General features: G+C 55.5%; 3 protein-coding genes across 3 annotated transcripts; 2 read left to right on the forward strand and 1 right to left on the reverse strand.

Annotated features, from left to right (window-relative positions):
• Nucleotides 1–624: 624 nt before the first annotated feature.
• On the forward strand, nucleotides 625–2765 carry LOC111145497 (N-acetyltransferase 16 (putative)). The gene is given in 8 exon segments (XM_022500390.1): nucleotides 625–715; nucleotides 793–879; nucleotides 882–934; nucleotides 936–1022; nucleotides 1722–1910; nucleotides 2285–2447; nucleotides 2450–2473; nucleotides 2476–2765. Coding segments are annotated over 8 exon segments (984 nt in total).
• Nucleotides 2766–9356: 6591 nt separating this feature from the next.
• Nucleotides 9357–11983, forward strand: LOC111146447 (VGF nerve growth factor inducible). Its single transcript, XM_022502006.1, has 2 exons — nucleotides 9357–9553; nucleotides 10061–11983. The coding sequence occupies exon 2, from the start codon at nucleotides 10081–10083 to the stop codon at nucleotides 11932–11934; it is 1854 nt and encodes a 617-aa protein (XP_022357714.1). The 5' UTR covers nucleotides 9357–9553; nucleotides 10061–10080; the 3' UTR covers nucleotides 11935–11983.
• A 1243-nt stretch (nucleotides 11984–13226) lies between these two features.
• LOC111146117 (adaptor related protein complex 1 sigma 1 subunit) lies at nucleotides 13227–19548 on the reverse strand. Its single transcript, XM_022501515.1, has 5 exons — nucleotides 19413–19548; nucleotides 17420–17598; nucleotides 16451–16559; nucleotides 15277–15414; nucleotides 13227–14017 (listed from the first exon to the last, which is right to left on the reverse strand). The coding sequence occupies exons 1-5, from the start codon at nucleotides 19413–19415 to the stop codon at nucleotides 13970–13972; spliced, it is 477 nt and encodes a 158-aa protein (XP_022357223.1). The 5' UTR covers nucleotides 19416–19548; the 3' UTR covers nucleotides 13227–13969.
• Nucleotides 19549–27672: the final 8124 nt, after the last annotated feature.

Genomic DNA, 27672 nt, shown 5'->3' on the forward strand with positions numbered 1-27672 from the left:
GGGCGTTTTGATCAGCCTGGGAGGAATGACTTGAAATTTTCTAATGGACCTATCCAACTGTCCACTCTGGTTTATGTTTGAATGTATGTGTCAGAGGTGGGAGTGGAGGGTACTGGACTGGCAATAGGGGAAGATCTGGAGTTTATACCCACCCCCCCCCCTTTGCTCTGGGATTGTGACTGGCAGTGGTAGGAAAGGGAGGGATGGAACCCTCTGTTTTCCCCAGGGACTCCTTTTGTAGGGAGAGTGGAGATGATGGTTTCTCATGTTCTTACAGAAGTCTTGGAGAAGTGGTGGGACCTTTTCAATCTTTTACCCCTTCAAGGGCCTTTTGCCCCTTGTCTGAGTCCCTTAGGGGCAGCTGGATGTGAAGGGGATCTCGGGACAGTCTCTGAGGAGCTCATGGGTTTCCCGATTTGTGACTGTTGAGGAATCCCCTGGTAGATTTGGGAGCTCTGGGAGCTTGCCAGAGCCAGAGGCCCTGTATTCCCGGGGTCTGTGTGGAGAGCAGAAGAGAAGGGGTATTTGTGTAGGAAAGGGCTGTGGGGACTGGAGGTATAGGGGGCCACATGTGGAAACAGGGGCTCTGACCACAACACTGGGTTGTCTATTTTCTGCAGGGAAATGAAGTTGGAAGCCAGGTGTGGTGCAGCCAGCTCAGAGGTCCCTAAGCCTGAAAACAAGGCCAAGTCAGATGCCGAGCCACATTCAGACGGCTGGAGGGGGAGGCTGCCACGTCCAGATCCGGATCACGGCCTGAGGCTGAGAGCGAGACCCCAGGGGCTGAGTCAGGGCCTGAGGCCAAGGCCAAGCCCTTGGGGGCCAACCCCAGGTTCAGATCCGGGCCTGACGCCAAGGCCAACCCTTTGGTCTTCGTGGTGGCACAGGACGGGAGTTTGAAGAGGTGCTGGCCATCTCGGGGGGCATCTCCAGTAGGCCTCGACTACAACGTTCCCAGCCACTACCACAGCCGGCTCCGGGATCCCGACGGCACCGTGGTGCTGGCCAAGCGTAAAGGAGTGGTGAGAGCCGGGGCCGGTAAAAGCGGGGTGAAGCTACGTTTGGTGACTGGGATCTTAGGAAGGAGAGGAGGCCTGAGGAGCCAGTCCGCTCTGGAACCAAAGAGTCGGGCGTGTGGATCCAGGGGCCCAGCAATGAGCGCAGTCCTGGGAAGAGTGGAGGAACCAGAGGGAGGGACTGGTGAGAGCTTCGGTGTTTGAAGATTCGTTTGAGCAGTTTTGGGGGGCAGGAGCATAAAAAGAGGAGAGCAGGCAAAAGAAGGTAGACTGGAGGTGAGACCAAGAGCGGGGTCAGGACCCCTGAATGGACTGAACTCTCTCTCAAAAGGCATCTGGAAACTGCGAGCGGGCCGGGCTGCTAGAGGGGGGTCGGGGCGGAGCTAAGAAGAACAGGGGGCGTGGCAGGGACTAGGGGGCGTAGCAAGTTCCTGGGGCTGGGGCCAAGGAAAAGGGGTGTGGCGATGCCCAGGGACCCGGTGTAAGAGGAGCTGGATCCTCTCTAGAGGTGGATGAGACCGGGATGGAAGGGCTGGCTCTGGAATTCGAGACCCGAGGGCTGAGGAGATCTCCCCGGGCAGGCCCGGGCCTGGCCTGGCGCCCGGGGTGGGGACGACGGAGTACTCAGCATGTGGGAAGAGGCGAGTCCCGTGAGCCGAGAGACCCGGGTGGGGCGGAGGGCCCCCTAACGGCGTCGGTCCGCAGATCGTTCTGGAGTCGGTGCCCTTGATCGACGCCAGGGAGACCGTGCTGGTGGAGGGGCTGCGCGTGGCACCCAGGGAGCGCGGCAAGGGCGTAGCGCGACAGCACCTGGGGGTCAAGGTGACACAGCTCACGCGGGACAACCAGCTAGGCCCCCGTGAGCTGAAGAAATACCGCCCCATCACGCAGCAGGTGAGAAGGACCCGGGAGCTCGGATAACCAGACGTCCTCCCGCCTCGCGCAGTCACCGGCTTGCTTTCTCTGCTGGGTCTGCCGAGTGGGGGCGCCCGTGAGCCCTGCCCCGGGACTCGCAGACCGGACCCAGGCCCTTTTGTCTAATGACAGTCAAAAAGCTCCCGACTCCCAGCCCTCCAACCCTCAGTCCTTACTCCAGTTGGCTGGCGAGTCCCGGCGTCCGGAGTTCCGTGACCCTGCCTCCCCTCTATTGCTCCTGCTTCCCTTCAGGGACCCAAAGATCCTGATCTGGGCCTTTGTCCTTTCCCTGCGCCTCCCTTATCCTACCGAATAATCTGTTTCCCACCCTTCCCCTCCCCTCGGAGACCCAGGGCCCCACACCGACCTCGCCCCTCCTTGGGGATCCAGGTACATATTCAGAGGCACGCCTCCTGCTGTCGCCCTCCGCACAGCGCGACGAGCTTCCAGGAGGGACCATCATCCAGGACTGGCATCCCTACAGGCCGAGGGAAAGCAGCCCGCGCCGGTTGGCGGCCAAGGCCTGGAGTGGCGCGTGGACAGTCCCGCGTGCTCACGCTGTGCACGCGCCCCTTTCCCATCTCGCATGGTGGTGACGGCACGTGGCGCTACCTCAACATCAGCGCCTTCGGCAGCGATGACGCGCAGGTGCAGAGCCAGCTTTTGCAGCATCTGCAGCGCCGGGCCCCGCGCCTCGCCGGCCTCATCGTCATGTGCCGGCTTTTCCTAGCGCCCCAGTTATGGTCACAGCTGGCTGACTTCTGCCAGGCCGGCCGGGGGCTCGAGCTGGTCAAGGGTGATATGGAGCAGCACCTGCTGGAGGCCGCCATCTAAGGCGTGTCCTATCGGAGGGGACAGAAGCAGCACTTCAGATCTGCAGAAAGCCCCGACTCCCTCTGTTCGCAAGCTCCGCCCCCTGCCCCTGCTCTCCGCGGTCGGCTCTGAAGCCTCACCTTACTCGCAGCGCCCTAACTTTTTACCCTTACTTCTCTGGCGCGACCCGAAGCTGTTGCCCACGCCTTGATCCGAACCGCCGGGTTTGGGGGAGGCCCTTGCGCTGCGATTGTCCACCCTTTCCCCCTTACTGGCCGAAGAGTGGGTTCCATCCCAGACTTCAGAGCCTTTCCTTGTCCGCCGCCTTGGCCTGACAGTGAATTCGGCCCTTCTTGGCTTCTCCCTTCTGCCCCCTCGCGGATGGGAGCGGGCAGAAGGATGTGCTATGCCCAGCTGCCCAACACGTATTACTTTTCTTCCTCCCGCCCTTTCTCGAGCTCTCAGAGCTTGCCCAGCACTCTGCTCCTTGCCTCCCTCTCGGCCTCCTGCGCTTCTCCATCACTATCCTCTCCCTCCTTCCCTCTGTGTCCCTCTGTGTCCCCACCCTCCTCCTCCGGGCCTCCCAGACACTTAGCCCCACCGTGGCCCATTTGTCTGCTCCTCCATTCCTCTTCCCCATGACCTTTTCATCATTCACCCCGTTTGCAATACGGAGCCTGTCAATGAACTAGAATTATAATGCCCTGTTGACCCTCCAGGGACGCATCTTTCCAAGCCTGCCCCCTCTGACGGGTTTCCTCCAACTTTGTACCATGTTGCTGTGCCAGAGGCCCCCTTCCCATGCCCCCAACCAGTGGCCTGAACTAGGCCATGGACGGGGGGGGGGCGGGGTTGGGTTCGAGAGTCTGGCGTGGGAGTGCAGATTCCTCAGCCCAGTATGGGGCTGTTCTCCGGTTCTGACCGGGCTGCCTTCTAGCGCCACTGGAACCCCCACCGTCGGTTATTTCTGGACATCCCTCCCTTCCTCTGGTTTCTTTAGGCTTTTTGGACTTTGGCAGTTTTCTATTTGAGTCCAAGTAGTAACAGCTGGAAGTACACAGCGCTGTCTCCTACACTGGATGTTCATATCTACCACGGAGGGAGGAAACAGGTTCGCAAAGATCAAAGTGACTTCCAAGTCATTCAAAGTAGCTTGGAGCCAGGTAGGGCCTAGAATTCCGGAGTCCCAAGCCCTGAGCATGCCTCAGAACCTCACTCCGTGGGACCGTGAGTGCTGGAACTTCTTGCTGGACGATGGACAGTTGGTGGGGATTTGTTAACAGCAAGCACAGGCGTCGCTGGGGGTGGAATCAAAGACGTGGACAGAGAAGGGCGCCTGGAGGTGGAAGAAGGTGGGCAAAGAGGACAGCCGCTGCTTCATCACTTTCCCCAGTTCCGGTTCTGCTGTTGCTGCCTTCGGCGTCTGGCCATGCTGCCACCCTCCCTGTCACTTCAACCGTGACTGTATTGCAATAAAACGGACCCTTAGCCCACCCTCTGTGTCTGTTTCACTTCTCGGTGGGGGAAGGATGAGACGCATTATCCCCCCCCCCTTCCCCAGCAGCCTGTGTTAGAGAGGATCTCTAAGCCCTGTGGCAATGGGGCTAATGACTTCCTGGAGCTGGAGAGGGCTGCTGGCCGCTGCGCGCCCCCACCCCCACCCCAGCCCAGCGGCAGAAAGAAGCGGTTGCTCTGGAGCGAGGAGGGCAGCTACGCGGAGCCCTGACAACCCCGGGTCTCTCTTTCCCCTGGACCTAGGAGTCCGCTGCTATCCAAATTCTATGGGCTTCTCTCCCAAGTTTCCCTTGGCATCCAGGACCGGCCTCCCTCAGCCCCACAATCCAGGCGTCTAACTCGCGGCTCTCGGCTCTCTTGGCCTGAGCGCTCGCTTCCCGGATTCCTGGGTGGGCACCCCGCGGAAGGGGGAGGAGGTGGAGGGAGCTTGGGCACCGCCCCCCGGGAGCCAAGCTCCGGAGCGCCGGAGACTGCGATTCCGAAAAGTAACACGCGGGGGCGCCAGGACGCGCGGACGCCGGCGAGGCAGCGCAAGGTGGTTTCCGTCTGTGTGAGTGTGTCCATGGGCGTCTTTGTGTGTCTGCGTTTCTGTACATGTGTGTACGAGTCACAGGGTGTCCGGGTGGGATGTATTCGGGACAACGTGCCTGGTGTGCCCCAGAATCAGGTACTCCAAGTGGCTTTTTGATGAGGAGGATATTTGATATGTCACTATGTATGTGTGGATGGGGAGGTAGGCAACTGTATCGTCGTGTGTGCAAGGCGTAGCCTGTGAGTCCCTGAAACCGCGTCTTGGATTTTTGAAGTCACATTCCCTTAGGGTTTTTACCTCTTCCCACCATCCCATGTAAAAGGAACGAGGGCTCTCAACGCAAATCTCCACTGCCCTGGTCACATCTTCAGCATGTGTCTGAGTAACATTGCCATGCTAGGTGTGATATTGTGTTTGTGTAAGTGGGTGTGTCTCAGAACATCAGTGTAACTCTGAATAACAGTATGTCTGTGTGTGACAGGTGGATGTTGGAGGAGGCTAGGGCAGAATTATGAAAGTACACAATTTGCTATCTCTGGTTAGTTTGTGGATATCATCTTCATGGCGTGTGTGTTTTTCCTTCTCAGTCTCTCCAGAAGCTGTCTCTCTTTGTGTCTCCCCTCATCTCTGTCTCTTTCTCTCTCTCTCTCTCATTCTCTTGGTGACTCATCTCTGCGGCTTTGCCCTCCCCCGGCTTGCTGGGTCTCCCATCCCCCACTCAGGAGTGGGTGGGGGTATGAGAGAATGGGACCCTGGAACTGAAAATCAGGATGAGCACCCCCTTCCTATTACTCATCATTCCCACACCCACCAGTGGCCCCCAGCCCCCTCTTGGTCCCCTCCCCAGTACTCCCCACTATACTGAACTGGGCTGGGCAGGGGATAGGGCAATGATTCTCAGGGGAGACCTTCAGCATCTTCTTTCAGTTCAAACTGGAGACCCCTGCCCCTCTCATAAAGTGCCCCCCTCTCTGCCTGTCCCCCCATCGCTGACGCAATGAAAGGCTGCAGAGGTGAGTCACCGGTTGGGGGGGAAGGGAAGGATGGGGGGACGATGAGCTGCGGGGTCCCCAAGCCCCTGCCCTCTTTTTCTCTTCCAAGCCTTCCCAGGGAAAAGACACAGGGGTCTGTCCACCCCCCTCCCCTGGCTTTCCAAATCTTCAGTTTGGATCACTACTCCATTGGACCCCATCTTCTCCTGCTGCCCTCTTGGAGAGTATGAGAGATTCAGAAACAAAGACAGAGAGAGGGATTTATACAAATAACTCAGAGCAAACACCAGGCATCCCCTCCAGCTCTCCATCTCAGCATTGCCTTTTCCAGCTCTGCCTCTCCATTATCTTTCCTCCCTTCTCCTTCCTCTACCGATTCCAGCCAACTGTCCCCAGGTCCAGCTCTTTTCCAGAAGCCCCTGGAGTCAGCAGGGTATGAAGGGCACAGCACATCTCTGAGAGGTGGGGTGTGTGTGAATGAGCATACCCAGGTAGGAAACTGAGATGAAGAGAGGCAGAAACAGACCCAGAGATTCAGAGTCCATACAGACGGGATCCAGATTGTGGAATCACCAACCCTATTGTGTGTGGGGGGGTGCCCTGGCTTCCACCTTGCTGCCCCCCTTCCCCACCCCATGGTAGCTGAGATTCTTGGGATGTCAGTGTCTGAGAAGCTCCCCTGGGCTCTGGGCTGAGTGGAGGAAGGAAGGGGTGAAAAACTGGGGGAAGAATGGAAGAATAAGGGAACGCTCTGAAAACAAGGGGGCAAAGACCCGAACTTGGGGACTGCGGATGAGTGGCTTTACTGCACAGAAATCTAGAGATGGTGAGTGTGGGGGAGGGGCAGGCAAGATCAAAGACACAGAGACATCTGTATAACTTCTAACATAAATCAGAAAGCATGGAAAGACTCAGAAATAAACAAAGACACATATGTACACACACACACACACACACACACACACACACGTGACACACCAAGCCTGGCTCACTTTTTGGACAGCAGAAGATGCCCAGACTGGACACACTCAAGCTTCCCAACCACACAGGTATACAGACACTCAGAAGGATTGGAACCCACATGCACTCATACTTATACAATGCCATCTGGAAACAGGCACAAACATGGCCACATAGATTGCAAGAGATTTCATATTTAAAGTGGAACACTATCATGCCTATCCACTCTATCTGATTAAATACACAACTGGTCTTCCAATTCCCTTTCTCCACCACCCCCCCATGTTTCATTAAACTCTGCACACACACAAACACACATGCACACATAGGTGCCTGTGCACATACACAAGCCCACAGGAACACAAACCGCTTATCTAGATGCCTGTCTTCCCTCATCTCACACTTAGTTCTTAGCCCCATCAGCCTCTCAGTCTGCCCCCCTTGGCTCTTTCCCTCCCCTCTTCCTTCTCTCTTGGATGGCTTCCCCTCCCCCCTCCAGATGTCTGAGCCATCTCTCTGATTCATCCTCCTCGGGAAGGTAACGTGACCCCCTCCCCATTCCACTGCTCACAGTAACCAGGCTGGGAAGATAAAGGGGAGAACAAGAGGAGGAGAAAGAGGAATGTGGGGAGCCCCCAGGTTAGGAAGTGGTCCTAGATAGTTGCGTGTGTTGGGGATGAGGGGGTGAGGCACAGCCTTGGGGTCTGCTGCCCCCTCCTCTCTCTGCTTTCTGTGGTATCTCCACAGTCACCTTGGTTCTCAGTGCTGTGGTGTTTTTTTTTTTTCCCTCCTTTAGCCTGTTCCTTCTACCTGTTCCAGATTCCTTCCTTCCTCCCTCCCTCTCCTGCTCCCCTCTCTTCTCTCTTTCCTCTCTCTCTCCTCCTCCCCCCCTCTTTCCCTGCAGAGCTGATGGGCTTTCTTCTGGGAAAGTCGAGCCACTGATGGAACCAAGAAGCCACTGCTGGCTATAGAGGAAAGCACGTGAGTGTGTGTGTGTGTGTGTGTGTGTGTGTGTGTGTGTGTGTGTCAGAGAGAGAGAGAGAGAGAGAGAGAGAGAGGAGGGTCAGTGCTAGGAACAGATGAGGAGGGGGTTGAGGACTGGCTCTGAAAGAGTCTCTGAGCCCCTGAGAGACAGCCCTGATCTCGGTTTCCGGAGTCTTAGGGTGTGGGTGCCCTGCGTGTGCCCACAGGCACCCCTGTGTCCGCAGTTCTTGTGTGTCTGGCATGTGTCATTGTCACTCCCCCCTTTCCCTGCCCACACCCCCGCACAGCTCTCTGCCTGCACTGCAGCCCCCTCCAGCCTCCCTCCTTCCCTTCATTCCTGCAGTGGCTGCTCCCCTTGCCTTCCTCCCTTCTCCCCTGCCCCCTCCCCATTTCCGTCCTCCCTCCACCCCCGCCCACGGGCTGGTCTCCCTTCACTGGACCCGGCTCGCTGATGGATTCTCTTTGCGCAATCTGTGCGTCATTGCCCCACCCCAACCTCTAGCTGTCCAAGCCCCCAACCCCAACGCCTCTGGCAGGAGATACGGACGAGGGGTCTGATGGTTAGAGAGGGGCTATCTCTGACGTTGCACTCACCCCCCGCTCTGCAACGCGTTCAAACCTTCCCTTTAAGCAATGGAGAGAGCTGGAGTTGAGTCACCCCCCCCAACCTGCACAACCCCCTCCCCACCTGGTCTGCTCTCGCCCTCCAAACGTCCTTTGGGGGGAAGCAGAGGGAGGGAAAGAAGCAGGAGGAGGGTGGGGGAGAGGTGGGCTGACAAGGGGCAAGCGGGGCCGCCAACATAAGCTACAGAGTGAACTGGACAGAAGGACAGACACACCTTTTTCTCCAAACACGCACCGACTGTGAACAGACACGACATAGAGGCACACATCCTCAGTCTTTCCCCTTTCTTCCGACTCGGACCCTTTCCAACGGGATTACCAAAACCGCAAGATCCACCCATCTGCCCCGGCCCAGGGCCGGCACCCCGCACCGCAGATCCGCGAACAGCGCCAGCAGGCGCCCAGATCCGTCCCTCCTCTCTCGGGTTCACGCCGTCCTTGGGTGTGTTCCCCGTGAACCGTGCGTGCTGTCGGGGGGTGGGTAGTCCAGCCCCTTCCTCGGCTTTGGAATCTTTATCCTCCCCCTCCCCAGTATGGATCACCTACTGATGCCCAGTCAGACCCCAGGAGTGCCCCCATTCTGTTCGGCTCAGCGACGCGGGCTCCCGCAGCTGCAAGTTGCTCTGTAACCCACCCTCCCGCCTTGGAGCGTCTCAGCATTCACCCTTCCATTCATTCTCCCATTCATTCATTCATCCTTTTCTCCTCGTCCCTCCTTCATTCATTCATAGCCCCCTGCCCCGCCCGCCCCGGCGATTTCATTCATTCATTCATTCATTCATTTCCCCGGTGCTAAGCTAGCGCACGCCCCTCCAGCCGAGGCTCCCGGCGCGCAGGCGCGGGCCGGGAGCAGAACACCTTCTCCAATCACTGGGCTGCCCCCCACCTCGAGGCGCCCGCCCGCTTCCCCATGAATGAACATTGACGTCAATGGGGCGGGGCGATCCCACGTGACCCTGCGCTCTCCCCTTTATAAGGCGGCAGCGGCGCGGGCGCTGTCCAGCGTGCTGAAGCCGGAACGAGCGAGTCTCCCAGAGCCGCGCGGACCCAGCTGAGCCCAACCCACTGGACGCCAGAACTCGACCGTCGCTCCTATCCCAGCCACTGCTCGGAGCCGAGGCGGACGCGTCCCGATCTTCCCCTGTCCCCACCCCGCCCCGACCCGACCCTCCTCTCCACCTCCCGCATCGTGACACCAGCTGGTAAATACTCCGCTGTCCATCCCTCAAACCCTCGGCAGCCGTGGGCGTGAGGGAGGGTTCTCTCTCCTCCCGGATGGGGGTGTTAAAAACACAGCGGGGAGCCCCCGGTAAGGGTCCCTGGTAAATGGGGGAGTCGCCGCTTTTCTCTTGCTGCTGAAGTCGCCCACGCACCATCCGGGGAGTCCTGTGGGGAGGGAGCAGAGATTTTTTTCCCCCTTATCTTAGCTGCTTAGTACGTGGGCGCTGGCAGTGAGATGGCTTAGGCAAGGGGGCGAGGAGGCACTGGGGGGAGCGAGGGTTGCGGGCGTTTTCCCATTTACACGACTCCAGAGATCGGCACAACATCTCTCTCCTTTGCACCTAAACGTCCCTCTTCTGGGTAAGGTTAGGGGGATGAGGGAAGCCCTGGATTTCCTGATTAAAGGTGGGGGAAGGGGATATAGAATCAGAGAGCGGAAAATTCTTACAGAAACCCTCTCTTTCTTTGGTCCCTTCTATTTTTCACAGTCTCCGGCAGTTCTTTGGTCATGAAATCGCTCAGGTTGCCGGCTTCCACCCTCTTCTGCTTCCTTCTACTGTTCAAGGGGTTGGGAGCAGCGCCCCCGGGGCACCCTGAGGCGCAGCCACCTCCCCTCAGCTCTGAACATAAAGAGCCGGTAGCTGGGGACGCAGTGCCCGGGCCGAAGGATGTTAGCGCCCCAGAGGTCCGAGCCGCTCGAAATTCTGAGCCTCAGGACGAGGGAGAGCTTTTCCAGGGCGTGGATCCCCGGGCGCTGGCCGCAGTGCTGCTGCAGGCACTTGACCGCCCGGGCTCGCCTCCGGCGCCCGGCGGCTCCCAGCAGGAGCCAAAGGAAGAAGCAGCAGAAGCTCTGCTGACCGAGACCGTGCGCAGCCAGACCCACAGCCTCCCGGCGCCAGAGACCCAGGCACCTGCGGCCCCGCCTCGCGCTCAGACTCAGGAGAATGGTCCCGAGGCTGGCGACCCCTCCGAAGAGCTCGAGGCGCTAGCTTCCCTGCTCCAGGAACTGCGAGATTTCAGTCCGAGCAACGCCAAGCGCCAGCAAGAGACAGCGGCAGCAGAGACGGAAACTCGCACTCACACGCTGACCCGAGTCAACCTGGAGAGCCCCGGGCCGGAGCGCGTGTGGCGCGCTTCGTGGGGAGAGTTCCAGGCGCGAGTCCCGGAGCGCGCGCCCCTGCCACCCCCTGCTCCCCCTCAATTCCAGGCGCGTATGCCGGAGAGTGGGCCCCTTCCTGAAGCCCACCAGTTCGGGGAAGGAGTGTCCTCCCCCAAAACACATCTAGGTGAGGCATTGGCACCCCTATCCAAGGCGTACCAAAGCCTGGGTGCCCCTTTCCCCAAGGCGCGCCGTCCGGAGAGCTCACTCCTGGGCGGCTCTGAGGCGGGGGAGCGCCTTCTACAGCAAGGGCTGGCGCAAGTAGAGGCCGGGCGGCGGCAGGCAGAGGCCACACGGCAGGCCGCGGCGCAGGAAGAGCGGCTGGCAGACCTCGCCTCCGACCTGCTGCTCCAGTATTTGCTGCAGGGCGGGGCCCGGCAGCGAGGCCTTGGGGGTCGGGGGCTGCAGGAGAAGGAGGAGGAGCGAGAGAGCGAGAGGGTGGATGCGGAGGCGGAGCAGGAGAGACGCGGCGGGGCGGAGAGGGTGGGGGAAGAGGATGAGGAGGCGGCGGAGGCGGAGGCAGAGGCGGAGGAGGCTGAGAGGGCGCGGCAGAACGCGCTGCTGTTCGCAGAGGAGGAGGACGGGGAAGCCGGAGCCGAGGACAAGCGCTCCCAGGAAGAGATGCCCGGCCACCGTCGGAAGGAGGCTGAGGGGGCAGAGGAGGGCGGGGAGGAGGACGACGACGATGAAGAGATGGACCCTCAGACGATCGACAGCCTCATTGAGCTGTCCACCAAACTCCACCTGCCAGCGGACGACGTGGTCAGCATCATCGAGGAGGTGGAGGAGAAGCGGAAGCGGAAGAAGAACGCCCCTCCCGAGCCCGTGCCGCACCCCCGGGCCGCCCCCGCCCCCACCCACGTCCGTTCCCCGCAGCCCCCGCCCCCTGTCCCCGCCCCCGCCCGCGAGGAGCTGCCCGACTGGAACGAGGTGCTCCCGCCCTGGGATCGCGAGGAGGACGAGTTGTTTCCCCCCGGGCCCTACCACCCTTTTCCCAATTATATCCGGCCGCGGACACTGCAGCCGCCCGCTGCCTCGCGCCGCCGCCACTACCACCACGCCCTGCCGCCTTCGCACCACTATCCTGACCGGGAGGCCCAGGCGCGGCGCGCGCAGGAGGAGGCGGAGGCGGAGGAGCGCCGGATGCAGGAGCAGGAGGAGCTGGAGAATTATATCGAGCACGTGCTGCTCCGGCGCCCGTGACCTGCCCTGGCTCCACCCCCGTGCGCCGCTACCGCGTGCGCTGCCACCCCCCTCCGTGTTTCTCCTCTCCCTTCTTGGTGTTTGCATGCACCCCAGCCCCGCCCCTGGCCGCCTCCCGGCCCCGCCCCCGCCCTCGGGTCGCCCCGCCCCCGGGCTGCGCCGGGACCCGTCAGACAGCTTCCCGGATTCCAAGCCCGAACACCCCAGACTCACTCAAGGAGGCCCCCCGGGGCCACCCCAGGCGGGCGGTGGTTTGTGCGAATCACCCCCCCAACCCCACCGGGCCTCTGTCCCCACCGAGTCCCTCTCGGGACGTCCCCGTCCAAAACCGGAAAAAGCTGTTCCAGTTAATTGTGTGAAGAAGTGTCTGTCTCCTGCCCTTTGGGCCTCCCAGGAGCCTCTCCACCCTCTCCAGATCGCTGTGAATTTACCTATTCTTTCCCTTCTCTGTTGTAAATACCCCTCACGGAGGAAATAGTTTTGCTAAGAAATAAAAGTGACTATTTTATTAGGACTTTGTTCTCCGTTATTCACCCGTCCCCTTGGGCCTCCGTGGTCCTTCCCAAGGGGCGGTGAGGGAAGCGCCGGCCACAACACCCCTCGCCACCTGTTCAAAAGCCAGGGTGGTGGAACCGCTTTCAGCCGCATTTCAGAATAGAATATGGCCCACATCTATGAAGAAAGCCCAAATTGCACTTCCAGCCTAGGGGGGATGGTGGTGGTGGCCAGTGGCCGGTGGCGGTGGCGGTGGGTCCCTAGGCCACTTAGAAGCTTCTTCTAGCCATGACCCTCCAGCCTCTTTGGCAGTACTGGTGGCTCCACAGCCCGATTCCAACCTCACCGCTCGCCTCCTTCCCCGGACCCCTAAATTCCCTGGTCTTGTGTATTTCACAACATACAGGGAGGAGGGGCCTCCAGCTCCAGAAACACCTTGCTTTCAGCCACTCCTCAACCCTTCGGTAAGCCCAGGAGTGAAACCGTGTCCCCAGGAGTTGCTCGTCCCTGGCTGAAGGTGACCGGGGAGCTGGAGGTACCAAGTTCAGAGAGGCACTGAGCTCACAAATCCGACTGGAATAGGGGCACTCAGCACAGGTTAAATTTTCACTTTGGATAAACGACGGATGTATTTTCATAGGACCCGAATCCTAAAAATATTCATTATCATTCAAATCAAACTGGAGGTCCTCTATGTGTTTGTTTTTTTCCCTTTAACGCCAGCAATCCCAGTTCCCGTCCCCTCCTGACTGATCCCAGGGGCCCTTCCTTCCTTCACAGAGCCCAAGCAGACAAAGTCCAGAAACGCTTTTCCTTTTATTTCAGAGGAAAGGAAATAAAGTCAGATGCTTCCCACACCCCACCCCTTAGCTCCTCTCTGGAGCTTAGCTCCTGCCTCACCCAAAACATGGAGTGAAGGAGGGACGGTCTCCCGAGAGCCTGCCCTTCCCCCAGCCCTCACTTCCTGCAAAGTGGCAAGGTTAGAAAAAAATTAACCATGTTGTTCCTCCCCTGGCACTGGACAGAGTCCCCACAGTGGCAGAGGAGGAGGAGGGTAGATGAGGGGAAAGGTCTTCCCTTTCAGTACTCAGAAATTCCCCCCACCCCATCCCAGGCAGAGGGGCTGCCCTAGCTGGCTACTGGGGCAGGGTGGAGGTAGGTTATGGGGCAAGGGAGAAGAGAAGAGCCCTGAAAACCTTTTCCCTTTAACCTGACGTATTTATATATTTACAGTTATAAGGGAGGGGAGAAAGTCTGGGGTAACATTAGTTCTTCAAAGGCAGGGAAAGAAAGCCAAATAGCACCCCCATTTTGGTCACATTTTCCTACCTCCTAGCTCCTAAAACCTTCGTTGGGGAGAGGGGAAAGAGGAGATAGAGGTGAGGGAAGGAATGTTTGAGGGTCCTGAGCCCACAGCTCACTCCAGAAGAAGGTGAGGCAGCAGAAGAGGGGCGGCTGGGTCCCACCAAGAAAAGGGGCACTTGTGCCCTGCCTCTCCACCAGCTCCCCACAGCTCCACGGGCCCAGGCGGGGTGGGGGGCTATGCCAGCCCCATCTCCTCCAGCACACTGCGGGGCGACTCATCTTCCTGAGGCAGAGACAGACAGAGGGTGATGCAGAGACACCAGGAGAGGCAGACAGGGAATGAGGGAGAGGAGGGTGGGCAAGACAACGACAATCACGAGGTGGCCGGGGACACAGAGAAACGGGGGCGGGGGAGAAAAGCCAATGTGAGCTCAAAGCTGGAACAGTCTCCAGTCCCCAGTCTCTAGGGACCAGCCCCTAGAGCCAACTGTGGCAAGTAGGGGTTCCAGGTGGGGTCTGCCACCACCCAGAGAACCCCAAACCAGAAGCTTGGGGAGCAGGCAGGCTCCGTCTCTGAGGCAGAAGGGAGTGAAGATGGGACTGAGGGGTGGGAACCCTGCTTTCTGGAGGCTGGGGGTTCCAGATGGTTGGGTCCTTTGATTCAGAGTGGGGGCAGGGAGTAATAAGTTGGCATCAGGTCCCTGAGGGAAGGTGAACCAGACTGCAGAGAGATGAGTCATTAGGGTCTGAGCAGCGCACTAGTAACAGGGGTGGGTGTGTGTGCCAGGGCACATGCATGTGTGTGTGTGTGTGTGTGTGTGTGTGTGTGTGTGTGTGAAGGGGAAGCTGGACCAGTGAGGTGCCAAGTTCAATCCTGCCCTTTCTCCTACTGCAGAGATGAGCCCCCGTCTCTCCCCCTCCTCAGAGCCAGCCCAGGCCAGCTTGCTTGTCATTGCAGATTCTGGTGACTCATCTCCCTGCGCCAAGCCTCAGCAGTGGCACAGCAGAGAGGGGGCAGGCAGTAATGGGGTGAGGGCGGGGGCGTCAGAGAGCAGAGAACCAACAGCCAGGCACCCTCTACCCCAACCCCCAAATCCCCAAAGCCCCTTGCTTCTGAGGAGCAGAGGCTTTTGGGTGTGTGTGTGCTGTTAAAAAAAAAAAGGGGGGGAGGGGACCCCACCTCCATGAGACACCAGGGAAAGAAGAATTACCTATCATGTGCCCCTCTCCGATTCCCAAATGCCAAGAGAAGTATGGGACCAAGGAGATCTGGCTGGGACAACACACCCTGGGTCTCGGGAGAAGGAGGGAGAGCGGGCACAGGCGGGCTGCCTGCCACCCTGACCTCCCACCCTGAGCTGTCAGTCAGCGCTTGAGGGCAAGCTGGCCAACCGGGCACCGTGGGGGCCAGACGCCACAGGGAGGGAGCCTCCCTTGGCAGCCAGAAGGCGGCAGCTGTGGCTGGCAGGTGAGGTGTCCAGGGAAGGAAGGGCCCCCTGTGCCATGGCCCTCTTCCTCCTCCTCACTGTCCCGGGCCCATACCTCCTGCAGCAGGTCGGCCTGCTCGATGGCCTTCAGCACACTCTTTTTGGAAGTGTCCTGGACATCACCCCCCATGAGAAACTCATCCAAGATGAAGTAGGCCTTCTCAAAGTTGAAGATGATGTCCAGCTCGCACACCTGGGGGGGACGGGGAGAAGGCAGAGTTGAATGTCAAGGTGCATTCCCACCCCACTGGCACCCCAGCCACCCACCCTCTTTTCTTCTCACGGTACCACAGTTTTCTTTGTGACCACTGCTCCCACCTCACGCTCCTGCCCCAGGCCTACAAACCCCCGAACCCCAAAGCCTTAGTACTCGGTTTAACTTTTCCTTCTTGTCTCGCCTCTTTCTCTGTGAACATGAAAAATGAGTTGCCCTAATCTACCCTTGACCGTGATTCCTGTTGCCTTCCCCCCAAAATCTGTGTCATTGTTTCCCACCAGGGGCCGGGCTAGCCTCCCTCGCTGGGCGCTACGGGGCCGGGAAGGAGGAGATTCTGGATCACGGGTGGAAAGATTTGAGCGCCAAGCAGGGCTCTGCCACTACGCCGCTAGACGGACATGACATTTCATTTCTCTGAGTCTGGTTTCTCATCGCAAAATTGAGATAACACCACCTACTCACAAGATAAAATGAGGAGCAGACACGAGAGCCTGAAAGCACTTTGTAAACTGTTAATTTGGAATACAAATGAGGGAATTATTACTTCTCCCCATCTAAGGTCTGAGCTGACTGCTCATGCCTGGCCTATCCCCGCTCTTCCCCGCCAATCAGTAAATCCAGGCTTGCTGGGCATGGGATGCAGACATCACTAATTTAAAAAAAAAAAAAAAGAAAAAAATCAACTCTCCAGAAAATTCCAATGCAAAGTCAAGGTCAGGAGCCACTGATAAAATCTGAATGTGGGCTCTGTCCCTTTGTGAAACCTCGGAGCTCAGCTCTAGATGTACTGAGTGGCAGAGTCTGGTGCATACCCAACCCCACCCCCACCCCGCCCCCGGCTGATTAAGGGATATGGCGAATAGGCTTAAAGCTTAAAGAGGGGAATTAATTACTGTTCTCACTGTTCCAACTTGGCCTTTCCCAAACCTTCTAGGCAGAGACTGGAAGGGTCCCAAGGTTTGGTAGAAAGAGAGGACTGCTGGGTATGGACAGGGCGGGTGGGGAGACTTACGCTGCCGAAGTACTTGTCCAGGAGCTCCACGTACCGGTGGATCAGCTCCAGCGTGATGAGCTCATTGTCTTGGCCTTCGATGGCGCAGCAGAAGTAGAGGCTGGCGTATCTGCGGGCAGGGGCACAAGCGGGGTCGCTGGAGGGGCTGCTGGGCCTGCTTTAGGACCCAGGCTCTGTGCGCCCAAACCTCCCATTTCTCCTTATTCCCAGCACAGGGTCTGTGTCCCTACTGGACACAGGCGGGGTGGCCCCAGGGTATGCAAACAGTAACAACTCCCTCTGCCTCTTGGTGGCTTTCACAAGACAGAGGAAACATGCAAGCTCTTTCCCTCTTTCCCTCTGACCTGTTCAGTTTGACTCAGCAAAAACCTGAGCCAACTAATCCACATGCTCAGAGAAGGAACTGGACAGGGTGTGTGTGTGTGTGTGTGCGCACGCGCACATGTGTTTGGGGAGAGGCGGTGCAGGATCTATTATTGTTGAATGAGGCTGCAAGGGACATGTGTGATGGACAGGATAAGGCCTTGGCGACAGAGGCAGGTGTCAGGCATGAGTGAAACAAGTGGGGAACTAGAATTTCTTCCAGCTAAGTTTGGAGAGTAAAGGAAGCTGGAGTTCCTCAATGCCCTCCAGATGGCCTTAGCTCCCAGTTCTCCCTGACCTTATTGCTCAGCCATTTGAACCCACTGCCAGATCCCCCTCCGGCAGGGTCTGGACAGCTATGGAAAGTAGGTGGCGAGGGGTGCCTGGGTGGCTCAGTGGGTTAAAGCCTCTGCCTTCGGCTCAGGTCATGATCCTGGGGTCCTGGGATCGAGCCCCGCATGGGGCTCTCTGCTCAGCAGGGAGCCTGCTTCCTCCTCTCTCTGCCTCCCTCTCTGCCTACTTGTGATCTTTGTCTGTCAAATAAATAAATAAATAAAATCTTTAAAAAAGAAAAAAAAAAAAAAAAGAAAGTAAGTGGCGAGTCACCTCTTATAGACGACTTTGAGATCCCTCCACTCCAGGAAGCTACACATCTTGGGCTTGCGAGCCAGAACCACCTGCATAAGCTCCCGGACCATTTTCTTTCGCTCCTTGTCTGATGTGGCCAGGTACCATTTCTGCAGCCGCAGCTTCCCCTGCCGGCTGAACAGCAGCATGAATCGCATCTAGGGGCAGGGGGCAGAGCTGAGGGTCAGAGATCTGGTTCTCTGAGTTTGTTTACTCCAGAAACACAGCTACGGATGCGTCCCACAAATGCCTCTAACTCTTCTCTATTCACAGCTCCCAAGGGTTTCAAACAGCAGCCCTTGCTGTCAACTCTGGGTATGCCCAACCGCAGGTGCCTTTCCTTCTGGGGCATGTCAGAGCTTTGGAGTCTGTCATTTGGGTTCAAATCCTGGCTCCGGTAGTGGAGAAATTTGCCTTGGGCGATTATTCTATGTCTCAGGGCCTCAGTTCCCTGGTCTGTAAGATGGATGTAATAAAAGTACCTACCTGTTTGGAGGGATTAAATGAGTTGCTATACGCAATTGTGCCTGTCACATGGTAAGGACTGTAACACCTTAGATGTCACTATTATTATTCCTTCCCCTCCTGTTTCCTACTTCTGTCTTCCAAAGGTCAGTAAAATGCCTAGTACGGTGACAAGCAGCTCATAGCTGAAGCCACAGAGATGTCTGCTTTCTTCTGTAGTCCCTCTACACACCACCATGCTGAAATGGGGTATTTTGTCTCTCCAGAAGCTACCTCAATTCTCCACCCTATTCCTAGCCATACACCCTTGCGGATGTCCCCAATGCACTGCCCTCCAGGGCCAGTCGTATGCCCAGGGGTAAATTCCACCCTCTTCTCTCCTCAGCCAACCAGGCCTCTGGCCACCCTCAGTCCTGTCTTTCTTCCTTTAAGGGTGCCTCCAGCTATGCACCCACTCTTCTCCAGGTACCAGGTGACCGAAATTAATTTCCCTCTCAGTTCCTCGGTTAGGACACCGCCATCCTGGGTGGTTCCTGGAGCTTTGCGGAACAAAGCGCATGCTGAGTAGAGTGGGGAGGAGTACACAGCCCTCACTACCCCCATGTGCCCCCAGTTTCCCAGTTCCAGGGAGTCCAGTCTACACCCTGGAGTTAGCTCCTTCTCCCTGCAGTTCTCCTCTCCCTGGGCATTACCAAGGGCTGGAATCGTGGGTGTTTGAAACTGGACTTGTTTAGGAGATTAAATGAGAAATCAAGGGGGTATGGTGGTGGGGAAGGGGACAGGCTGCTAGCGTGGCAGTAGAGCAACAGAGGGGAGCAAGGAAGCCCTTCGCCTGAGATTGGGGGGCGGGGGAGCGGGAAGCCAGCAGGAAGACGGAAGGCCTGGGCTCCGGAAAGAGAATGGGATGGGGGGCAGAGAGCCAAGAGCACGGGAGCCGGGGATCTGAAGCCTGGGTCCCGGAGAGCAAGACCTCGCGCCCACTTGGCTTTCCCACCTCACCCCAGCCTATAGGCGAGCAGAGAGATAAACCGAGGCAGGACATCCACTCCTCGGACCCGGAAACTCTCCCCTCCCACACACCGCTTTCCCCGGGCCCGCCGTTCCTCTGCGCTGCACGGAAACAGAGGGTCTTGGTGACCTGCCAACCCCGCCGCCTCCCTTCCCCGGCAGGCCCCCGCGTCCCTCTTCCTCGGGCGACTTCCTGCGGCAGTGGTCGGGACCCCCTGGACCGCCACCCGCGCTCTACCCCCGGCTCGGGACGCTTCCGCCGCCCCCTAGTCAGCCCCCTCTTGCCCCCCAAATGCGCCCATTCCCCGTCCCTTCTCCCTAAAGCCGTTTCCAGCTGCTCTTCCTTGCGAGGCCGTCTGGCCCACCCGCCCGGGTAAGCGGGGCCTCCGAGGACCGGAGGAAGAGAGGGCGGCCCCCACAGAGGGAGGCCCGCAAGGACCCCCGCAGGTGCAGCCCACGCCCCTCGGTTCCCCCTCCCCTCCCTCTCCACACCGCCTACCATCCTGCAGCCTCCGGCTCGCGCGGCGCGTCCCTCTTCGGCCACCGTACGCGCCAGCTCCACTCCCTTTCTTAGCCTATCTCCTCCTTCCCTCCCTCTCGCCTGAAGCCCCGCCCCGTCCCGCCCCGGCTCCGAGGCCCTTCCAGAGGCGTACGGCGCAGGCGCCAGCTCTGCGGGGCGCGCGGGCGGGGCTGGAGGCGGAGATGCGGAAGCCATGGCAACCAGGTCCTCGACTTCAGCTGTGAGTAGCTCTGTCGTCATGGTAACAAGGCCGTCTGGTGGGCAGGTTGGAAGATGGGGGAGGAGGACAATGAGGTCCTCGCGCTTCGGAACCTTGGGGGGAAAAGGCGGGAAAGGGGGTGAGAGGTGGAGGGGACGAGTGGTGGAGTTTGTGGGAAAACAGGCACGACTGAGGAGGGCGCGGGGGCGATGGAGAGGGCGCAGGGCGGGAACTGGACGTGGGGAAGGAGTCCTGACTTGAGGGCTTGAGGAAGACTAGACAAAGCGTGGTAGTGGTGGAGGGGGGCGGGGGGTGACATAAACATGGAGCCCAAAAGAGAGATGTACCGAGAACCTGCTCGATGCGGCACCTACCTGAAGTGAGGGAAGTATGTAGGTCATGAGGGAGATGGGAGATAAAAAAAGGGGGGGCTGATAGGAAAGTGATGTGCGGAGAAGGGAGAGGGCATGAATGAAGGCAAAACGGGAAGAAATACAGAGCATCTTAAAAGGGCAGCATGGGTCGAAACTGAAAAAGGACAGATGTAACCGGGACGCAAGGGCAAAGATGAGGCTGTGAATTAGTGAATTAGATGAGGCTTCTCGGCCTTCGGCGTGCGCGTGTGAGCATGCGCACCTGTGCCTGCGTGCTTCCTTGCGGTCGAGTGAAGCAATTGGCAGGTCGGGGTAAGAGAAGACCTTCCCTTTTGTCAGGTCGAAAATGATGTTATTATTTCTGAATAGCACTTGAAGCAATTGTCGCTAAAGCCTCACCCGTCTCCATTTTATGCTCTTTTTTTTTCTTACTCTTGGATATGAATTAATATGCTATTGTCGCAAGAACAGGGGTCCTAATTCACCTGGGATACGGTCTCGTCTCTGACCCTTACTGGATGTGTGGCCTCAGATGAGTCATTTAGCCCTCAGTGTCCTTATTGGAAAACTGAGGATGGCCATAACTGCTTTGCAGGGTTGTTTTGAGGCTGTACAGAAAGTATCCGGCACATGGCCAACACTCATCGGTATCCCTGCTTACTTTCTCCCTTTCTCAACTTCTTGCTTCTACTCTTTCTTTTTCCTCTTTGTCAATTCCCTTTCTCCTCTGTGTATACCTTCAGCTTACCAATGATGTAGACATTGGTTGGACTGTCTTGGTTTTTTTTTTTTTTAATTTGTTTGTTTAGGTCAAAAATAGATCAATCAAGCCAGCTGTTGGCGTCAGGAAGGGTAAAACATTACAGAGTGAAAAGAAGGAAAGGAGATGGCATAAGGAATGAAAGGATTTGTGCGCCTGGGGTGGAGGGGGAGAGGAAGGTTGTAGATAAGGAAGTAAAGAGCCGTGAAGCAGAGAGGTAAAGCAGTGAGCTGAGCAACAGCTCTTGGAAATTTGGAAGCTCTAGAGATGTGAACTCCTACACTCCTTGGAAAGCTGATACTTTCTAGAATTCCTTGTCTCAATGTGGTATGCCTCACTGCAGAAAAGAGGATTCAGGAGAGAATTGTTAGAAATATGGGTTTTGCTCCTGCGGAGTCCTACAGTTCAGGTGATTCAAACCAGTCTGAAGACGGTGGACTGGATCTCTTTGCTAATCATAAAAAATCTGAGTTGGTGGATCCAATTTGGCTTGTGTCTGCAGAGGAGTTCAGATTTGAGGCAGTGGGCAGTTGGGAGTGGTTATGGTTGCCTGAGTTGGTGGATAACTTGGTGAGAACGGTTTTTAAGAAAGTTAATCTTAGGGCACCTGGGTGGCTCAGTGGTTAAGCGCGTCTGCCTTCAGCTCCGGTCATGATCTCAGGGTCCTGGGATCGAGCCCCACATCGGGCTCCCATCTTGGCGGGGAGTCTGCTTCTCCCTCTCCCTCTGCTGCTACCTCCTGCTTGTGCTCTCTCTTTCTCTCTCCCTGTCAAATAAATAAAATCTTAAAAAAAAAAAAAGAAAGTTAATCTTATAGTTAAACAGGGGACAATTTGAAAGGATAAATGGAGGGTTGGAAGATCATCTTTGGGAATCCAGGCACAAAGATGAAATGGAGAGGGGCAAACTGGGGAGATGCCTGTAATGGGCACATCAATTGATATGGAGAACTCATCTATTTCATAAAGAAGAAAGAGGAAAAGTCAAAGATAAGTCTGGAGGGTTAAAGGGGAGATTGACCTTCGTAAGTGATGACGTTTGTATTGTCACCCTACAAACCATACTGACACCTCCCCAAGTCTGTCCTCTTCTGGTTGTAGGCAGTGGTTCCTGGGGTGGTTGGAGGGGTGGCCTGAAGTCTTTCATCTCTGTGAGTTTATGCTCTGTACTTCTCCCTGTTGTGATGCCCTCTGCAGCCATTTTTTAAAAGATTTTATTTATTTGACAGAGAGAGATCACAAGTAGGCAGAGAGGCAGGCAGAGAGAGAGGAAGGAAGCAGGCTCCCCGCTGAGCAGAGAGCCTGATGCGGGGCTCGATCCCAAGACCCTGAGATCATGACCTGAGCCAAAGGCAGCGGCTTAACCCACTGAGCCACCGAGGCGCCCCCTCTGCACCCATTTTTTTAAAAAACATTTTATTTATTTGAGAGAGAGAGAGAGAGAGAGAGAGCAAGCAAGGGGGAGCAACAGAGGGAGAGGGACAAGCAAACTCTATGTTGAGCGCAGACCCCAAGGTGGGGCTTGATCCCATGACCCTGAGATCATGACCAGAGCCAAAATCAAGAGTCGGATGCTTAACCAACTGAGCCACCCAGGTGCCTCCGCACCCATTTTTTGCACATTCTTTGAGTAGTCCATAGTTCCCCAGTGATGTCATTTGTAGCCATCTTTGGTTTTTGTTTGTTTGTTTGTTTTTAGATTTTTTATTTATTTATTTTATTTGACACAGAGAGAGAGATCACAAGTAGGCAGAGGCAGGCAGAGAGAGAGAGGGAAGCAGGCTCCCTGCTGAGCAGAGCCCGATGCGGGCCCAATCCCAGGACCCTGAGATCATGACCCGAGCTGCAGGCAGAGGCTCAACCCACTGAGCCACCCAGACACCCCGACTTGTTTGTTTTTTTAACTGAGCAGCTTGGACCTTACCATGTACTGTTCCTAAGAGTCTGGACAGTTAGAATACCTTCTGTAGTAGATGTTTGCCATTCTCTTTTGCCTTCTGGGCTCTAACCCCACTCCTAAGGTTTAAGGAATCCCACCTTATGAGTCTAGGGGAAGACAGAACAACCTCCCAGTTGCATGTGTGGCAGTTCACAGAAGCGTGTGAAGCTTCCTGACATTCGCTTTTGCAGCCTTCTTTGGGACCACGCCCTTGGCATGCCCATTGGATTCGGCCAGTCCACACATCTGCCCAGACTATGGACTGGGAAGGAATGAGGTGATGGAGGGGAGGTAAGTAAGACTCTGGCAGAGGGTCAGAGGATGGAAACTTAGGGCGCCAGTGCAGCAGCACCAATGACAGGGTCCTGTGTCCAGTGAAGATCAGGGCACGGGCACCGGTGTGATTTGGGGGGCACTGTCTGTAGTTTGAGATTGCTCTCTGGTTCTCTGGCTCTCCCGGCAATTCCCTGAGGTCCCCAGTTTCCTTTGGTGCTCCCCTTAGCTAGAGTTGGTTTCCGTTCCTGCGAACTAAGGACTCTGGTAACCTTGGTAAGCATGCCGCGTTGTCCACTGGCTGTGCCTGTAAGCCACCTTGTCTCTCCCACTGGATTGGAAGCGCCTTCAGGGATGGAATCTTATTCATCTCTTCTTTCTTCCTGGCATCCTCCCGCATAGTACTTGTGGACTGGCATCCATTATGATTGGTACCCACGGTCCTTAAATCCAGACGTTTCCATCTTCTGATCCAACATATGCTACGATCTCATTTTGTATATGGTGGTAGCATGTCCAATATAGTGGTTACTTCTTATGCTGTTTCTACTGTGCCCAGCATGGTGCCTGACAGCAGCAGATACCCAACATTGGTTGAATAAATGTACACGGGATCCCCTGCTCAAAAATTCCATTGTTGGGGCGCCTGGGTGGCTCAGTTGGCTGAACATCTGCCTTCGGCTCAGGTTATGATCCCGGAGTCCTGGGATCGAGCCCCACATTGGGCTTCTTCAGCAGGAAGCCTGCTTCTCCTTGTCCCTCTGCAGCTCTCCCTGCTTGTGCTCTCTTGCTCTCTCTCTCTCTCAAATAAATAAATAACATTTTTTAAAAAGACAGAGATCACAAGTAGGCAGAGAGGCAGGCAGAGAGAGAGAGAGAGGGGAAGCAGGCTCCCTCCTGATCAGAGAGCCCAATGCAGGGCCGGATCCCAGGACCCTGAGATCATGACCTGAGCTGAAGGCAGAGGCTTTAACCCGCTGAGCCACCCAAGCACGCCAATAAAATTTTTAAAAAAAAAAGAAAATTCCATCGTCATCTCTGACATCATCAAGCTTCACTGACATCCTTCCTTTGCGTTCCTCTGAAGGTGGGAACCTTTGGTTTCCCATCTTTTGGCTTCCCAAAAGCCAAATGTGACATTTGGTCAATGTCACAACCTTTTTGTAGTCTTGCAGACTATAATCCTGGGACATGAAGGATAACAAGAAAGCATGGTTGTTTCAAAAAACAGAGGCCAGACTTGCCTGACTAGATCAGGAGAGGGTGTTTCAAAGAGGGGGAGAGTTGACTGGCTGGGTTATCAGAGGAGAGAGGCAGCAGTCTGAAGGCCAGCCTGGTGACTTGGGACGTCCTCCTCAGGTGTGTGCCTTGAACGTGACTTGATAACACTGTTCCTTTGTCATTTCATTCACGCTGTTTTCTGAAATGTGCTACCATTCCTGCCCTACAGACCCAAGCCCACCTTATCCCTCCTGTAAGTTTCCATCCTGTAAGTTTCCATCAAGCGCCCACTCCTGGTGAGGCTTATCCTCCTATGTAGGCCCCTGCGATCATTTTGACAGTGTTCCCTTCAACCATCTTGGCAGGGACTCACGTAGCATTTCAGCTTTCTGGCGTCTACTCTCCTTAGGTAAGATAGTAAGAAAGATCACTTATGCTTTTTAAAAGGGCTTCACAGTATCCAGTATCAAGTTAAGCTTTTAAATAAATACTTGTTAAATCGTATGGGGTTCAAACTTGGCCAGATTTGGGCAGAAGCTACAGCTGCTTTGCTTCAAGAAGAGCTTTCCACTGGAGTCAAAGCGACATCTGGTGGCTAGGGAGTAAAGGAAATGGCTCTGTGGTGGTAGGACGGGGGTGTGCAGGTTGAAGGCCAAGGTGTAAGGGAGTGCTGGTGGCTGGCACGTGGGGGCAGGGAGACCTGTGTTCGCAAATGCCACTGAGAGGGACGGCACAGTGTAACAAAGAGCACAGAGACATCTGGGCTGTTATGTAATCATAGTAATAATAATAATAATAATAGTAATAATAATAACAATGACAAGTTTCTCCTCCCCCTCTCTGCCTGGTTTCCTCATCTTGACGTAAGCATTTGCTACTATTACAACGAAACTTACTTGAGGAACCACCTAAAAAAAAGAAAAAAAAAAGAGTGGCTTGGAAAACAGATGGTGTCTCCTTGACAAGTTTCATTCTGATGGAATATTTTTACCATGGAGGGATTTACAGAATGAGTCATACTCATTGCCCACACGTGGGCAGATAAATAATTCCACTGTGTGAGGTTTATAAGAAATGTGCAGTAATGATGGCTGGAAGCAGATCTTGTTGGCTTTTCATTTCTAAAGAGATGGAGGAAGAGAGATTTGGAGGGGTGGAGGAGGGGGGCCCCGGGTGAAGCCAGGCAGGGGCGGGCAGGCTTTGTACTGTGAGGGGCGCATCATCATCTCTGTCCCCAAAATATCTGAGAAAAGCAGAGGGCACAGTTAAATAGGGCACCTCCCGGAGAAAACTCTTTCTGCGGGGGTGAGGCCTTCTGATGAACCCTTCTCTTCTGAGACTTCTCAGCAGGGATGGATGGTTTTTTGAACTGTACCCTGTCAAACCAGGCTAACTTGCTCTGCTTTTTGAGATGCTCTCGGTTTCTGAGCAAAGCTGTTACCGATGGGTAAATCCTCCACAATCAGGCCAGTGCATGGAATCGGTCTTATTTTCAGGAGGTAAGGAGGACAGAAGATCTATCTGGGTCCCTGTACCCTTGCATTCTTGGGCCATTACCGTCATGACTCCAGCTCCCCGCTACAGCCCCAAAGGGAAGGAAGTATGCTTGCAGGAAAAGGAATACTTTAGCACAAGCTTAAGTTCTGGCTACAAATCTCAGTGATCTCATGAACTGGACCAGGCCACGTCTAGCTTGGGCATCTCTGGTCTGAGCCAGTTAGAAGCAGGCCAAGTGGCCTCTATGGCTCCCTTTCCCTAGTTCTGTGATGAGTTTCTAGTCCATCTTGGTCCCACAGAGCTCGCCAGAGAATTGGAAAGGAAAGAAGGCGTGCTCACGGAGGTTGAGAGCACCTTTCGGAAGCTAAGAGTAGCTTCGTGGGCCTCCTTTCCTTTCCCCCATCCTTCCCTCCATCTCCTTCCTTCCTTCCCTCCTTCCAAAATTTACATTTTAATTCCAGTATAGTTAATCCATTGGCTTTCTAAGGAGAGAGGAAGACCAGGCTTGATTGGGCTTTTGGGCCCCTCATACTCTAGGGACCCCTGGGGAGAAGAGAAAACCTGAAAAAAAGACAAATCCAAAGACAAGAATCCAGGGCGCCTGGGTAGCTCAGTGGGTTAAAACCTCTGCCTTCAGCTCAGGTCATGATCTCAGGGTCCTGGGAACGAGCCCCGCATCCATCTCTCTGCTTGGCGGGGAGCCTGCTTCCCCTTCTCTCTCTGCCTGCCTCTCTGCCTACTTGTGATCTCTGTCAAATAAATAAAATCTTTAAAGAAGAAAAAAAAAGACAAGAATCCATAAGGAGAAGGTGCCAAACAACCACATCCCCTTTGAACATCTTAGAGCACCATGTTGGAGGCACCCAAGGAGGTCCCTGATTGTCCCTCTAGAGAGAAACAGGAACGATAGGGTCAGGGAGAAGCCCTTTAGCAAATGTTGAATGATTGGGGAGTGAGTAGGCTGAATGAACGCCCTTTCTGGATTAACATCATAATCTAAACTCGCTCCAAGAAGTCTAACACAATTTAGAGAAAATTATAATGTGAAGGTTCCTTTAGTTCAAGGCCTGAAATCTATCTTTATTCACACCAGTGGGCTTATTTAGGAAAGTTGTGAAGGCTTATTTAAGCTTGAGAAGAAGTAAGATTCCAACCAGGCAGAATGATCACTTTTGACTGTCTGTGCCTTTTGAGAATGTTTGTATTACAGAGTCACATGACTGCAGGGTTGAGAGGTTCTTGAAAGATCCTTAGTCCCGCTGCTAGGAAACTATCCTATGGACACACGAACACACGTGCACTGGGATGCATGTGCATCCCAGTCTTGCTGGTAACAAAAATAAGAATAAAACCATGGAACCACCAAAATCCATCAACGGGGGTTTAGGAATTATAGTTCGTCTATATATGCAACTGGTAAAGGGGATGAGGGACAGGTGTGTAGGCTGTATCATTGGGTAAGTAAAGCAAGTTGCCGAACACTCTGTGTGTGTGTGTGTGTGTGTGTGTGTGTGTAATGATCTCATTTGTGTGAAAGAGAAGAATATTTTAAATATGCTTATAAATGCTTAGCGCAATTCTAAAAGAACACCGAAGAAACTGGGGACCAATTAAGTTCCTATTTTTACCTTTCAAATTGAGTGTCTTCCTATGAGCTTGTGTTTGGTACCCCTTACACAAGTCACCTGACACCTAAAATTAAATTTCGATTAAAACATACGTTTTAAAAAGTATACCCTGTCTGCAGAAGCTAGCGCCACCAAGAGGTTATCCTGGCTGTCCTTAAACCCTCCCAGTGATGGAGAACTTACTGCCCAGTAACTGTTAGAAGGCATTTTGAACAAGCCCGCAGGTGGTAATCAGTTCCTATTAAGACAAGACCTACGAGGGTGCCTGGGTGGCTCAGTGGGTTAAAGCCTCTGTCTTCAGCTCAGGTCATGATCTCAGGGTCCTGGGATCCAGCCCCACATCAGGCTC

The sequence above is a fragment of the Enhydra lutris genome, unplaced genomic scaffold, assembly GCF_002288905.1.
Source record: "Enhydra lutris kenyoni isolate GAN:26980312 unplaced genomic scaffold, ASM228890v2 scaffoldscaffold13, whole genome shotgun sequence".
Lineage (NCBI taxonomy): Eukaryota > Metazoa > Chordata > Mammalia > Carnivora > Mustelidae > Enhydra > Enhydra lutris.